At 54.6% G+C, this 15,282-nt stretch overlaps 2 protein-coding genes across 5 annotated transcripts in view; one reads left to right on the top strand and one right to left on the bottom strand.

The window, feature by feature from the left end:
* A3GALT2 (alpha 1,3-galactosyltransferase 2) lies at positions 1,503-6,846 on the top strand. The gene is given in 5 exon segments (XM_021095855.1): positions 1,503-1,957; positions 2,159-2,251; positions 2,536-2,569; positions 2,571-2,674; positions 5,228-6,846. Coding segments are annotated over 5 exon segments (1,080 nt in total). The 5' UTR covers positions 1,503-1,796; the 3' UTR covers positions 5,916-6,846.
* Positions 9,189-15,282, bottom strand: part of ZNF362 (zinc finger protein 362) — a 41,324-nt gene continuing 35,230 nt past the window's right edge. For all 4 annotated transcript variants that reach the window (XM_021095853.1, XM_021095854.1, XM_021095852.1 and 1 more), the window contains 2 exons: positions 15,004-15,162; positions 9,189-11,002 (listed from right to left, as the gene is read on the bottom strand). In XM_021095853.1, the coding sequence (XP_020951512.1) occupies positions 10,886-11,002; positions 15,004-15,162 (276 nt within the window). In that variant the 3' untranslated portion in view covers positions 9,189-10,885. The remainder of the gene's footprint in view (positions 11,003-15,003; positions 15,163-15,282) is intronic.

The raw sequence follows: 15,282 nt of genomic DNA, 5'->3' as shown, positions 1-15,282 counted from the left end.
TCAAGGATTTGTTTATCCATGTGACCTGGACACTGGTAAGGCAGGTGGCGTTTTATGAGCTGACTCTAGGGGCTGTAGGGAGTGACTGGGAGCAGGGGAGGTCGCTGGTCCTGGACCAGTAATGGTCCCCTGGGGACTGAGAGCAGACAGTGGGCGTGGCCGAGGGAGGGGTCAGGGGGCCCCCAGGTTTGGCCAACTGAACAGAAGGAGGTGTCTATGCTGAGATGCACAGGTGAATATGTACACACAAACTGCAAGGTGCCTCTCTGAGCTATTTACTGGATACACCTGCTGAGGGGTGATGATATGGGGGGAGCAGAGAAGGTCTGATGAGTCAGGCTTCTCAAAAGAAACCAGGGGATGCAGATTTTGGAAGGGTTTCTATGGCAGGGAGTGGAGCTGGGAGGAATAATATTACTAATGATAATCAAGAATAGCTAAGACTTCCTGAGCTATTGCAGTGTGCAAGGCCTTGTTCTAACCCTTTAGCAGGGATTAACTCAACATCCAGGACAGCCCTCCAAAGTAGGTGTTCTTAGGACCCACCTTTCTAGATGAGGAAACTCAGGTGCGGAGGTCCAGAACCTTGCCTGAGGTCAGACAGCTAAGAAGTGGTGGCCTGGGATTCGAACCCAGGGGGTCTTGCTCCAGCAGTCTTGCTTCTCACCCTAGGGGTCCAGTCTGTCTAGAAACACCAGCACCCAGCAGGGGTGAGGAGAGATGGAAGAGATCCCCCCAGAGGAGCTTATTCAAATTCTTCATTTTTGGGCCCTTCTGGAAAACAGCCAACCACGCTCCAATCCTAAAGTACTCCTCCTCTGAGCCAGCAAAGGGGCTGGTACCTCTGCTGGAGGTACCTGGCTTGGGGACTAAGAGCCACCATAGACACAGAGTCCCTGAGCACAGGTGGCCCTCCGTGCAGCCCAGCAATGCATCTCTAAGCCCCAGAGAGCTCTCAACTCCTAGCTTCCAAGCCACAAACTTCCCTGCATCCCTCTCAGACTCTCCCCTGCCCAAGGTCAGTCCTACACACTGCCTGGACGAAGCGCCCCACCCCCTAATGTTACTGTCACTTGAGTGTGCCTACTGGGAAAAGCAAAGAATTAAACATCTAAATGCTCATCAGAAGGGACCTGGTGAGGTAAAGTGATGCCACCTCCCGTCAATGGCATGTTAGGCAGCTGGAAAAAGGGGTGAGGAAGCGCTTCAAAAATAGGAAGTTCCCATTGTGGCTCAGTGGAAACAAACCCGACTTGTACCCATGAGGATACGGGTTCGATCCCCGGCCTCGCTCAGTGGGTTAAGGATCCGGTGTCGCTGTGAGCTGCAGTGTCAGTTGCAGGCATGGCTCGAGTCCTGCGTTGCCGTGGCTGGGGCATAGGCCAGCAGCTGCAGCTCTGATTTAGCCCCTAGCCTGGGAACCTCCACATGCCATAGGTGCGGCCCTAAAAAGCAAAAAAAAAAAAAAAAAAAAAAAAAAAAAAAAGAGAGAGAGAGAGAGAGAGATGGAATAAACTCAAAGACATAATGGTCAGTGGAAAATACAAGGCAAGGAAGAGCATATCAGCAGGCTACCGTGTGTGGGAGGAAAAGCACAGGAAGAGAAGGAGAGAGCGCATTTGCTACCGTATTTACATTTGCCTGCATATACACGACTGTCCCCATGCAGAGGAACAGGAAAGACTGCACTGTCTATACTCTCTAGGACCTTTGAATGTCTGCCATGTGCACAGAGTAATATATTCATAGTCAAAGCAAATAAAATGAAACATTAAATTATATACTTTCCCATATATATGTATATATGTGGAAATTACACACACACACATATATATTTTGTGTTGCTAATGTCCCTCCCTACTCCCCGCCCACCCAGGGCCTGGAAGAGAATCTTCTGGTGGTTGATCCTACTTGCACTTGACCTCTTAGGGCTGCTCCTGTTTGGCCTCCCTGCTGTCAGATACAACCCCCTTCCCCTAGTGCTCAAGATGGGACCAGCAGGGGAGGGTTAAAGTGGCTCTTTCCCAGTGCCTCCTTAAGGGATAGAGAGTGCTGGCTCTCTCCTGCACAAGTGTCCTTGCGGGCTCTCCCCCTTGTAAGGAGCAAAGCCACAGGGCTCCTGAGCAGGCTGACACCCCTCACTGCTGCCCCCATCCCCCAGGCATCTGGAAGTCCTTGTCCCCATGGGTGTCTGCCCTTTGACCAGAACACCCCTGCTGAGAGACAACTTCACGGGTCCCCTGCATCCTTGGTAAGGAGCTGCCATCTCCAGGATCTCTGGGCCTCCAGCACCCCACCCCCAAGTCCCTGCCCTCCTCGCATCCCCCACCCTGGCAGGGCTAGGCGCTCCACCCCAGGGCCCCAGCAGGTTACACATCTCGAAATACCCTGCTGGATCTGGGGTAGAGAGTTCTAGGGCAGGGCCTGGGTGTGACCCACTTGCAAGTCCCTGGGGCCCAGGCCTGGGGAGGTGACAGTGACCACGCACGAAGCAGGTGGATAATGGACGTATCCCTCCATCCCTGCCCTGGCTAGGGCCCGGCCTGAAGTCCTGACCTGCACCTCCTGGGGGGGCCCCCATTATATGGGACGGCACCTTCGACCCAGATGTGGCCCAGCAAGAGGCTGCCCAGCAGAACCTCACCATTGGCCTGACGGTCTTTGCTGTGGGCAGGTAAGGCCTGGGAGGCGAGCAGTGCTGTCCAAGCGAAGGGTTGGGAGGGGCGTGCATGTGAAGCAGGGCGTGGGGTGCCCCATTCTCCGGGGCCACAGCATCCCAAGCGGAAGCAGAAGGCAAAGACAGCACCTCCTGGGCAAGACTCCAAGGGTGAGGCAGGACCGACCCCTCCTTCCCTTCCTCCCTGGACACCAGCACCATGGAGCCCAGCCAGCGCAGGCAGCCGGGGGCTCAGGACCATGTCCTGGAAGGAACCTGGCTAGTGGTGAGAAAACAATGGAGTTTTTCAGGCGAAAGTGAGAAGAGGTGAGAACTGGGTAAGTAGAGGGGATGACCCAGCTGCAGTGAGCGCCCCGCCCCCATGGAGGTCAGTGGCTCAGGCGCAGGTTAGGGAGGGAGGAAGATTCACCAAGCAAGTCTGATGGTGGGACTGGGGCCGGGGGACGGAGGGCTCTTGCAAGGGAGTGGATCTGGGCTGAGTAAAGAGAAACGTGAAGAAATGGGGATGCAACAGTAACGAACCTGACTAGGACCCATGAGGACCCGGGTTCAATCCCTGGCCTCGCTCAGTGGGTTAAGGATCCAGCGTTGCCGTGACTGTGGAGTAGTCGCAGACACGGTTCGGATCCCGAGTTGCTGTGGCTGTGGCGTAGGTGGGCAGTTGCAGCTCCAGCCTGACCCCTAGACTGGGAACTTCCATATGCCGGGGGTGCGCCCCCCCAAAAAAAGAAAGGGGGATGTTGAGAGTGGCAGGGTCAGCAGGCCAGAGGGCTCAGTGAGGGAGGACTATGGGGGGTGGTATCAGGAAGCGGGCTGGAAGGACGGGGCTGCTGAGGGGGACGAGTGAGGCTGCAGTTTGGGAGGGAAGGCAGACTGATGATGAGCAAGCTGAGGGAGAGGTCATGGGGGCAGGTGGCTCAGGAGAGGGAAGGACAGACTCTCTCCAGGAGAGTAGGCCAATCGAGGAAGTGAGAGGCCCCCAGGTATGGAGGAGGAACCTGGAATGGTAGGTGGAGAACTCACAAGGGTGCTGGTCTCCCCATCTCCCGATTAGGGATGGCGGGGGGTCCAAGCTGGGTACTCACTTTCCAGTAGTGATGCAAATGGGACTCCTGGCTGAGAGTGGCACTTAGATCCTACAGTCCTAAGGCTCAGAGAGGTAGAGTTCAGGACAATTTAAGGGAGCGTTTAATAATGGAAGAGGCTGCTTTCGGGAGGCAGTAAAAAGCTTTGCATCCTGGAAAAGATATCCAAAAGTATCTGATGAATTCAGCTCCTCCAAATGACTCCTCTCTGTCCCTCACACCCTAGACGGGAGAAAGCCAGGAGGACCCCTGGGAGGCCAGGGTGCAAAGAGGACCAAGGTGGACGGAACTGCTGGCCTCTCCAGGGCCTTGATGTCCCCACTTCCGTTCTGGATGCTGAGTAGGGTGTTCCCATACCAGCCCTCTGGGTCCAGAAATTCCAGAGTCTTGAGATCCAAATTCCAAGGTTCTATGAGTCCAACACTCTGGGATGCTGAGGCTTCCAAGGTCTCTCATTCCAGTTTTCACAGTTCCACCAGGAATAGAACAAGTGCAGGTAAAGCTATGGGCTCCACTGCCAAGCAGGGTTCAAATCCTGGCTTCATACTTACCAGCTGTGTGCGAGGGTGCATGAGTTCCTAAAGCTCTTGGAGACTGTTTCCTCACCAGGAAACGGAACTAATAATGGTGAGGATTAAATGAGATAATACACATTACTTTGAACACTCTCACATGATAAATGTTCAAAAAGATCAGGCATTATTATTATTATTTTAGAACCTTAGGATCCCAAAGTCTGTTCATACAGTTTCCAGTATTCTGGATGTCTCGATTATCTGTGTAAGGAATCACTACAAACGCAGTAGCTGAAAGCAGTTCACTATTATCATAGCTCATGACTTTGTGGCTCAAGAATTCCGACTGCTCAGCAGCAAAGGTTCATCACTTCTCTCAAACAGCTGGGTCTCCTGTGAGACAGCCGCCTGAGGAAGACTGGCAGGGTGCCTCTCCATGGCTAGCTTGGGTTCTCTCACTCTGTGGCAGCATCGGAGTTCCAGGACTTCTTATGCGAAGGGTCAGAGCTCTAAAGGGACAGAGGCTAACGCGCGGGTCTTCCCAAGGCCCAGCATGGCATCCCTTCCTTGTGCCTCTATTGATCAAAGGGGTCCGGGAGAGCCGAGTTCAAGGGAAGGGACACAGGGGCTCTAGGGGCAGGGCTGGCAAACAATGGACAATTGTTATGATTATTATTTACCACACCTTCCGCATGAGGAAGTTCTTGGGCCAGGATTCCAACCCAGGCCAGGGATCAAACCCGTGACCCAAGCCACAGTAGTAACAACGCCAGATCCTTAACTTGCTGAGCCACCAAGGAACTCCAATTGGCAATTAATTTTAATTTGCCTCCAACGGGGACTGCCCTTTCCGGAGTTCCTGGGCCTGGGGTCGCAGGGTCACCAGAACGGACATGGGGACGGCTGGGAAGGGCGCAGTGACCAGCTGACTCGGACGGCCCGCTCCGCAGGTACCTGGAGAAGTACCTGGCACACTTCCTGGAGACAGCAGAGCAGCACTTCATGGTGGGCCAGTGCGTCGTGTACTACGTGTTCACCGAGCGCCCTGCAGCCATGCCCCGCCTGCTGCTGGGCCCCGACCGTGGGCTACGGGTGGAGCACTTGGCGCGTGAGCGGCGCTGGCAGGACGTGTCCATGGCGCGCATGCGCGCGCTGCACCCGGCGCTCGGGGGGCGCCTGGGCCACGGGGCGTGCTTCGTGTTCTGCATGGACGTGGATCAGCACTTCAGTGGCGCCTTCGGGCCCGAGGCGCTGGCCGAGTCGGTGGCGCAGCTGCACGCCTGGCACTACCGCTGGCCGCGGTGGCTGCTGCCCTTTGAGCGTGACACGCGCTCGGCCGCCGTGCTGGGCCCGGGCGAGGGCGACCTCTACTACCATGCGGCCGTGTTCGGGGGCAGCGTGGCCGCGCTGCGGCGTCTGACGGCGCACTGCGCCCGGGGCCTGCGGCGGGACCGCTCGCGCGGCCTGGAGGCGCGCTGGCACGACAAGAGCCACCTCAATAAGTTCTTCTGGCTGCACAAGCCCACCAAGCTGCTGTCGCCTGAGTTTTGCTGGAGCCCCGATCTTGGCCGCTGGGCTGAGATCCACTGCCCGCGCCTGCTCTGGGCGCCCAAGGAGTATGCCCTGCTGCAAAGCTAGCAATGCCGGTGGGGGCCCTTCTGGAAGCAGCGGGGCACTGGGGGTGGGGGGAGACTGCGTGAACGCCTCCCCCGCTGCGGCATGGCTGCAGGAGGCTGGGCCTTTGGGACGTGGCTCCCGGAGGAGGATGAGCCATCCCTTTCCATCGAGACCCGGGCACCTCCAGCTGCCTGGAGACCTTTCACCTCTGACCTTACTGAGTTCAGCGGAGGCCCTCTGAAGAGATGTTTTAGCCCCTTCCCCATATCCCCTACGCTTTATATGGTACTGAGGCGCCAAAAGGGAACATGATGGCCCGAGGACCCAGAGGATCTATGAGTCAGCCTGTGAGGTCAGCAGCTGGAGAGCAAGACTGACCCTCAGGCCAAATACATCTGCTTCTAGGCACAAGCCCCAGATGAAGAAACTCAGTGGCATCCGGTTCCCTGACTTTGCTGGTTAACCTCCCCCGCTCTCTACACCGTTGGTACATAGTTAAGTAATATTATAATAAACTACATTATTCCAAAGTGCCCTTATGGCCCTTTCTCCTAGAGAGTCAAAAGTCCACAAAGAAGACATTTCCCGGCCACGGGTCCCATATGGCTGTTTGGCCACAGTGTCTGGGAGATCAGTGTTCTCACCCATGCTTGCTGTCCAGACTCTTCATCCTCAGTAGGGAAAAACACACGTCTGAGTAGGAGCGTGAAGTCATGAGGCCCTCCAGGAAAGGTGGTTCCCTCCAGGAAATAGCTGTGGGGACAAGGACATTATCTGCTGGAAGCCTGCCCCTGAGATTGTCTGACAGTTGGGGAAATGAGAGGGTGGGCCTTCCCTCTGGGTCTTTTGAACCATTTAGGTAGTGTTGTCATAGACCTTGATTTTTTTTTTTTTTAATTTGTCTTTTTAGGGCTAAACCCATGGCATAGGGAGGTTACCAGGCTAGGGGTTTGAATCAGACCTGCAGCTGCGGGCCTACACCACAGCCACAGCAACCATGGAATCTGAGCCGTGCCTGCGACCTACACTACTGCTCACAGCAGCGCCAGATCCTTAACCCACTGAGCAAGGCCGGGGATTGAACCTGCATCCTCATGAATACTAGTTAGATTCGTTTCCGCTGAGGCACAGACCTTGCATTTTTAACAGCCTCCCCTGTTTTCAGGTAGGAGAGCAATTCTGGCTATAAGCCAGCTCTGATGGTTTTCACAAGTGAACAATTTTAAAACACGTTCCAGTTGTTGATGAGGTGAGAGAAGAGATAACTCTCCTTTCAGAAGCAGTTCCAAGGTCCCAGGGTCTCCTGCCTAAACTAGCAGAACCCAGAAGGCCTTTTGGACTCCGGGTTAGAGCTAGGAACAGGCCAGGTGTGCCTAAGAACAGGTTATCGCTTGATAACTGTGAGCTGGCACACCCCTTCCTCTAATGGGAGAATATTCTCCACCTTACCCTGCATCATTCACCACAGGCCACACACGGACCCCTGAGCCAGCCAAGACTTGCGCGCAGGCCGCTGAGATCTGGACGGGAATCTGCTCCTCTTCTGACTCCCCGTGGCTGTGGAAAGGAAGAGTCCTTACCTTTGCTGCGTTTCAGTTTTCTCAACGTACAGTGGGGATGCCAGTCACCTTCCTTGCAGGGGTTGTGCTGCTCCAAAAACTAATTCGCCTTCTCCCTCTCCTTGCCTGCCCCTTCCCCAGCAAGTTCGTGGCTTGCAAAGGATTCACCAAAGGACAGCCACTTCCTGTTTTAAAGAGGAAGGGATGGCACAGGTCAGGGGTTTTCAGGTGCTGGGCTGGGGCAGCCTCGTGCTAGGGTTCAAGACCTTCCTGAGGAGGGGGAGGGGTCAAGGAAGTTGCAGCGGAGCAGAGTGGACAACCATGTGGGAACAGCTCCCTCCTTTGTCTCACCCAGAGGCCCAAGGTGGGGGTGAGGGCTGTAGAGAGGCTCAGGACGGTGGCAGGAGTAAGAGGACAAGCTCCTTCTGCAGCTACCTCTCTGTGTCCCTGTCAATCCGCACGGTCCTCAGCATCCATGCTGGGGACCCTCGGGGACCAGGCAAGTTCCTGAGAACTTCCTGAGGAGCTGTTGAAAACCAGACTCCCAGTCCCACGAGTGTCACGGCTACATGCAAATTCTCCACCTGTCCAGCCATCCCACCCTGCCATACCAGCTCGGATGTCCCCCCCCCCACCCCGAACTCCCTAAACATCATCAGCTGTTTAGCCAGGTAGTCAGGGGTCCTCCATCATGAGGAACATAGATTCATCAGGGATACAGCAAATAATAACAATTACATTTATTGGGTATTCACTATGCGCCACAGTTCTAAGCCTTAGATACCTGTCGACACATTCAATCCTCACATCCACCCTATCCGTTGGTTACTCTCATTGCCCTCATTTTACATGGGAAAAATCAGGCAGGCACAGAGAGGTTAAGTAACTTACCCAATGTCACACAGTTAGCCACCTGTAAGTTCACTGATGCGAGAACAAGCAGGAAATTAAACCTGGCCAGAAGATGGAGACAAAGTCAGGAGCTGAGGTTGCCACTGGCCCTCAGTCTCCTCCATCCGTCTTTGTTTCTGCCTCCTTTGTCCTTCTGTTTCTGTGTCTGGCCCAACACAGCCACTGGGGCCAGAGGCTTTTCCAGTTCAGGTGCCCCCATCTTCTAACTTATTGCTGACTCACCGAATGAAGAATCTGTTTGGCGTGTCCCCTGGGGAGGGGTGCCGGTAAATGTTTAGCAACGGACTCTTTGAGGAAAATGAAAGGCCAGCCCAAAGGAGGATTTACTAGCTTACGCAAAAGGACAGTGCTGGGGTGTGCATCAGGGCTTGACGAAGCGTCTCCAGCTCTCCACTTGGCCTTGTTCGAAGTCAGCTTCATCCTCGGGCTCCTTCAGTGGCAGCAGCTCCAGCCTCACAGCTCCCAGCTGTTCCAGGGACTGAGGGGACCACGTCCCCTCCACAGACATCTTCCCCATGGGGGGTCAACGTTTTGATTGCCCAGGAGGGAAAGGTAGGCATCTCCCCCAGAACGTACCATGGCTGGCCCTGTGCCAGCCTCCTGGTGGGAGAGACAGAAAGTGACTCAGCCATGAGTCACCGTGGAACTCGCCATTGGGAACTCACTCCTCTGAGCCGTCATGGTCCTTGGCCGCAAGCGATGGACACAGGAAGGGCTGTTTCCCTTCTTCCCCAAGTCTGGGGGGCGGGGGAGGGGAGAGGAGCAGTGGAAAGGTGCCCCCCAGCCCCGCCCTCGCACAGAGCACGCCACACACGGCCACCACCCGGCTGCAGGTTCAGTTTATTCTTCACAACAGAGAAATACAAAGAGCAGAGGGGTTGGAATTCCTTTGTTTCTTGCCCCCTTTAGTGTCTTCCCCCACCTCTTTTATTTTGCTCCCCACCCCTTTTCTTAAATATAACGCAAATTTCGTTCCTGAAGCGCCGAGGGACATCTGCCCTCACCTCCCTGCCACCACGATGCAGACTGAGAAGCCAACAGACTGTTTTCTCTTTTTTAATAAGGTAACTAGTTCTAAATATGGTGGCCTGGAGGTCCCATAGAAAAAAGCAAAGGGATGTTAACAGTGTGTATAACAGCGTATTTACAGGGTAGTAACATGCGGACGAAAAGCTACAATACTGAGTATCAGACGCAAGTCAAACAAAGGGGCAGGGGCGGGGCAGAGAACCCCGTGGGAAAAGAAACCCCAGGAGACGTTAAACTGGTAAATCAATGGCGAGTTAAGGCTTAAAAAGTGTATAAAAATAACACAGTTAATATTCAAAACGGAACTCCAGATACAGAATATATAGATGAGTTTCTGTCTAGTTTTCTTTTTTTTTCCCCCCGGGGGACGTAGGGGGGGCTTCTCCGGGCTCTGTACATGGTTCCTATATACACGGACACGCATGGCTTTCAGATTGGGGTGTGTCTGTGGGGGCTGAGGGCAGGGTCTGCTCCTGGGACCCTCCTCCCCGAGGATCCCTTCCCTGCCGAGGGACCGAGGGCCTGGGCTGGGCGTTCCCCTCCATGGCAGGGAAGACAGATAACCTCTTCTCGGGCACTGCCCCATCTGGAGGAAATTCTGGAAAGGGGGGGTCCTAGCCCCAGGCCCACTCCCTCCCCATCCCACTGCCCATAGTCTGGGATGGTGGGAGAGGTAGCCAATAGGTTTCCTGGCCAGCACCGAGGTAGACTGGGGTGGTCTTCAGGGCAGTGGGGGTGCCAGGTTTTACCCAGCCCACCCCACCCCATTTCCCTGGGCCTGCGCCCAGCCCAGCCCAACGCTGCACCCTTTGGTCCTGCAGACCTGCCGGCCCCTCTCGTTTTGTCTCCTGAAGCCTGGGCTGCCCCGGTAGCTGCCACATCCCTCTGCTCAGTTGAGGCCCAGGGCGCAACTGCAGAGGCTTGAGCTGGGCACCCAGGGGTGAGTGGCTCACTCCAGCTGCCTCCTTGCCCCTCCCACCTGGGGGCCCCCCTCCGCAGTCCAGAAACCCAGGCCTGAGCCTTCCCCTCAAGGCCTGAGGCTGTGGCAAGAGAAGGTCCCACGCTGCCCTCTGGTTCTCTGTCCATCTGTCCGGTTCTTTTAACTTCTCGGTCTTAGCAGCACCAACTTCTTGGCCAATAAATATCTTTTTTGTTATTTCCAAAACAAACTTAAAACAAAACAAAACAAAACAAAACAAAAAAAACAGTGAAGCCAAGTGAAGGGAACAAAAGGAAAACCCAGCAGAGAGGTTCAAAGTGCTCTGAGATCGTCTTTGGATGCCACCAAAAGAGTCCAGAATCTTGCAGTTGGCCTGGCCGCCCCCAGAGCTGGACCGGGCAGGGCTTCTGCGGCCCAGGCCTTCTGGAAGGTCAGGAAGGTCATGAGAGAGCTCCGCTGTTCCTGTAGGGCCCCTGGAGGGAGCCGGGGCCTAGGTGCTGCCTGGGTCTATGTCTGCCAGTGGGCAGGGCGGGGCGGCGCCTTGGGTGGGCTCAGATGAGGGAAATTCGCACCGGGATGCCGGGGGACTCCGTCCTCTGGGGTGAGTGATGGCTCACCAGGTGCTCCACCACCGTGTGTTTGGACATGTGCTTCATCAGGTAGGTCTCCTGTGGGCGGGTTTGAGATGCAGAATTTAGAACTAACGACAGGAGAGAGGGGTGGAGGGGGAGCTGCAGTTCCCAGAAGCGGCCACTAGAGGGCTCCCTGGGAGGTAGGACGGGAGAGTGGTGGATAGCCGCATCTTTGGGGGATCAGAGGGAGGGGCTTCCAGCAGTGGTTCCAGCGACGCTGCACTGCCACCAGCAGCGGCGGCTGGCTCATTCACCAGAGTCCGAGCCCACGTGTGCTGACTAGAGAGCTGGCAGGCACTAGGCTCCCCCTTCACCAGTGCCCACTCCGAACTCCCTAGGGCCAGACTAGGTGCCATTTACCGGAGTGGAGTTCGGCCAGTAGAGCTCAGTTGCCCCCATCAAGCTGGTGCGCCCAGTGAGGCCTTGGTTTGAGCCTAGCTCTGTCATTTCTCAGCAGGAGAACGTTGGGCAAGTCGTCTCACCCCTCCAAGCCTCAGTTTCCCCCTCTGCAGGCAGGGATGGGGAATGTACAAACCTCAAAGGGTTGCTATGTTGATGGGAGTAAAGCTCTTAGCCTGCAGTAGGGTTGAAGGGACCACTGCTTCCTGGGTGTCTACCTTTCATTCTAGGTGGTGGTGGGAGACCTGGCCTCTGCACCCCCACATTCCATCTTCTCTTGGGAAGAAGCTGGGCCAGATCTGAATGGTGACTTTAGGAAGCATAAACTGGGCATGCTCAGTTCATCCCCTGAGCACTACTACAGGTTCTAAGTCTGACCAGAGGCACCCAGACTGGGGGGGTGGGGTCACCCCAGGCTCCACCTGTAGGCCCACAGACCCTCCCACGAGGCTGCCTGGTGGCGCCCTGGTTCCCACCTGCCACTCTTTGGCCTCATACCTCACTTGCTCAGAATCCAGCAGAGGAAGCCCTCGAATGTGGTGGCGATCAAACACCACAAAGGGAAGCAATCAACAAAATCCAAACTAGGAAACTATTCTTCAGTGAGTAAAATGTGAAGGAAAAAAAGCACAGGGGGGGGGGAGTAGATGGACTAATAGTTTAAAAGCTATATTGACTCAGTGCTATATGAAAATCATATTTGGATCTTGGTTTTGAAATAAAATTTATAAGTAAATAAAATTATGGCATCCATGAGGCAAATGAAACTATGAATGCCAATGGGGTATGTGATGATATTAAATTTAAGGTGAGTTATTTTAAGGTATTATAAAGGTATTTGTGGGTAAGTTCAAAGAAAGGAGGCCTTGTGTTTAAAGCCATAAACTGAAAATTTTCAGATAAAAATGATGTCAGTTTTGTTTAAAAAAACAGGGATAGGAGTTCCCATCATGGCTCAGTGGTTAATGAATCCGACTAGGAACCATGAGGTTGTGGGTTTGATCCCTGGCCTTGCTCAGTGGGTTAAGGATCCGGTGTTGCCGTGAGCTATGGTGTAGGTTGCAGACTCGGCTTGGATCTGGCGTTGCTGTCTGTGGCTGTGGTGTACAGCCTGGGATTTGACTCCTGCCTGGGAACCTCCATATGCCTCAGGTGCAGCCCTGAAGAAAAAAAGACAAGGAGTTCCCATCGTGGTGCAGTGGTTAACGAATCCAACTAGGAACCATGAGGTTGCAGGTTTGATCCCTGGCCTTGCTCTGTGGGTTAAGGATCCAGCATTGCCGTGAGCTGTGGTGTAGGTTGCTGACTCGGCTCGGATGTGCCGTTGCTGTGGCTCTGGTGTAGGCCGGCAGCTACAGCTCCAATTAGACCCCTAGCCTGGGAACCTCCATATGCCGCGGGTGTGGCCCTAAAAGGACAAAACAGACAAAAAAACAAAAACAAAACAAAACAAAACCCCAGAACAGGAGTTCCCGTCGTGGCGCAGTGGATAACGAATCCGACTAGGAACGATGAGGTTGCGGGTTCGATCCCTGGCCTTGCTCGGTGGGTTAACGATCTGGCGTTGCCGTGAGCTGTGATGTAGGTCGCAGACTCGGCTCAGACCCCGCGTTGCTGTGGCTCTGGTGTAGGCAGGTGGCTACAGCTCCGATTCAACCCCTAGCCTGGGAACCTCCATATGCAGTTGGAGCGGCCCAAGAAATGGCAAAAAGACAAAAAAAAAAAAGAAAAAAAAAAAGAAACCCCAGAACAGGGCTATGGATGAGGCAGGACTGGCTGATGCCAAGTTTTGGGGGCTGATGGGAACATGAGGGCTTTCTATTCTAAAATGATTCTTTTATATATTAAAGTAGTTTAAAAGTCAATCTATTAAAATACTTTTTAAAAGAAAAAGTAATTATTCTTTTCTATGGAGTCCAGTTATGCATTCAGGGTAGGGCCTCAGGCCAGGTGAGGTCTGACACTCACCCCTCCCAGTTCAGATTCCCTCCAAGAACCATGGCCGTGACTGCCTGCAGCCTCTCTTCTAAGACTGGGCGTGTATAGGAAGGTAGGAAGGTGCAACTCACGCGCCCTCTCCAGCCAAAGCAAACTTTCAAAAATACTCTCCTGGGAGTTCCCTGTGGCACAATGGGATCAGCGGTGTCTTAGGAGTGCTGGGATGCGGGTTTGACCCCGGCCCACCACAGTAGGTAAAGGATTCAGCGTTGCCACAGCTGTGGCTTAGGGCACAGCTCTAGCTGGGATCTGATCCCTGGCCTGGGAACTCCATATGCCGTGGGGCAGCCAAAAAAGAAAAAGAAAAAAATTCCCCTCCGAGGACAGACCTGTCCCCAGGGTTCCCACTCCACCTGGAAAAACATCCAAACTCCTGCAGCCTCATGTGACCTCATTTTCGCTCAGTTCCAGGAACACATGGAGTTTGCCCCACTCAGGGGGTGTGCCTCCACTGCTTCCCTGCACGGAAAGTTCTTTCCCCTCCTCACCTGGCTAATTATCCCTCAAGGCTCCCTCTAAAGGCTGCTTCCCCAGACACCTACCCTGACCTGTCTCCCTTCCCCAGGGCCATTCTGGCCTCCCTGCAGCGGTCTTTGGAAAAATTGTTTCCTTTTTTCCTTTGTAGCAGTGGTTCTCCAGCAGAGGCGACTTCACCCTCCGGGTACATCTGGCAAAGTCCCGAGACATTTTGGGTTGTCACAACTTGGGGAGGGGTGGCTCGTGGGCAGAGGCCAAGGATGTTGCTAAACATCCTACAATGCACAGTAGCCCCCCGGCAAAAAAATGTTGTCAGCATGCGCTGGGGTTGAGAAACCTTGCTTAGAGCAGCTGCCACAATTTGTCATTACATATTTATTTGTGTGGTTACTTGTTCAATATCTGTCTCTAGCAGCAGATTCCAACCTCCCCAGGGGCAAAGAATATGTCTGTTTGATGCATCCTGATTCCTGAGTGCCGGGTACAAGCGTTCAGTAAACACTGGGTGAATAAATAATTGTGTTAGCTAAGGTTTGTCAGACACTGACTCTGCCAGCCAGCAGCCCTATGGGTGAAGAGCTATGACCTCCTCCTCTTTACAGATGAGGAAACTGAGGCTCGGGGATCTCTGTCTAGGTATACGTGGGGTCTGTTAACCAGAATCTTTGATTAGCCAGAAGCACATCAACAGGTATCTCACCTGGACTCCCTCTTCTGGGTCTGCAAGGCCCTTGTTTAGGGAAATTCCCACCTAAGGACAGGAGGCTGGCATCTTTCTTGCCCTGTTGGAGCCTTTCCTGGGAGATGAGGGTGACTCTGGGCCAGGTCATGGTGCCACCTTGTGGCCATGATGGGGGCTGCAGCTTCCTCAGTGGTGAAAGGCCCTTCTCTCTCCCTGGCTCTGGGGAGCAGGGGTGCCAGGCTCCCCACCACTGCCCAGAATAAACCAAGACTCCTACACCCAGTCTAAAGGCTGCCTGGAGGTAGCTCAACCGGAAGCAGCCAAGAGCCGGGAAGCAGAAGCCCTGGCTCAGCCACTCACTGTGATCTTGGGGAGTCACTGCCCTTCTCTGGCCTCAGTTTCCTTGCCTGGAAAATGGGAGCATCAGCACAGATGTGAGGAGGCCGGGAGAGGGAGAGGCTCCCGGGAGACTGGCACTCACCGAGGTGTAGGCCCGCCCGCACATGCTGCAGCAGTAGGCCTTGGCGTGCTTGATGGCGTGGGCTGAGAGGTGGATCTGCAGGGAGGCTGAGTCCGAGTAGGCCCGGTAGCAGTTGGGACACTTGTAGGGCTTGTCCTTGTTGTGCTGGCGCTGGTGAGACTATGGGGAGCACAGCAGGGGGTCAGGAGGCGGCTGGGCTCCCCCAGCCCCGTCCCCTTCTCATGCTCCCCTTTGGTGGGGGGATGGACAGCAGTACGCATCGGCTGGGTGGGCACTCAC

The sequence above is a fragment of the Sus scrofa genome, chromosome 6 (genome assembly GCF_000003025.6).
Source record: "Sus scrofa isolate TJ Tabasco breed Duroc chromosome 6, Sscrofa11.1, whole genome shotgun sequence".
In the NCBI taxonomy this organism is placed as follows: Eukaryota; Metazoa; Chordata; class Mammalia; order Artiodactyla; family Suidae; genus Sus; species Sus scrofa.
This window is presented reverse-complemented; position numbering and strand designations above follow the sequence as displayed.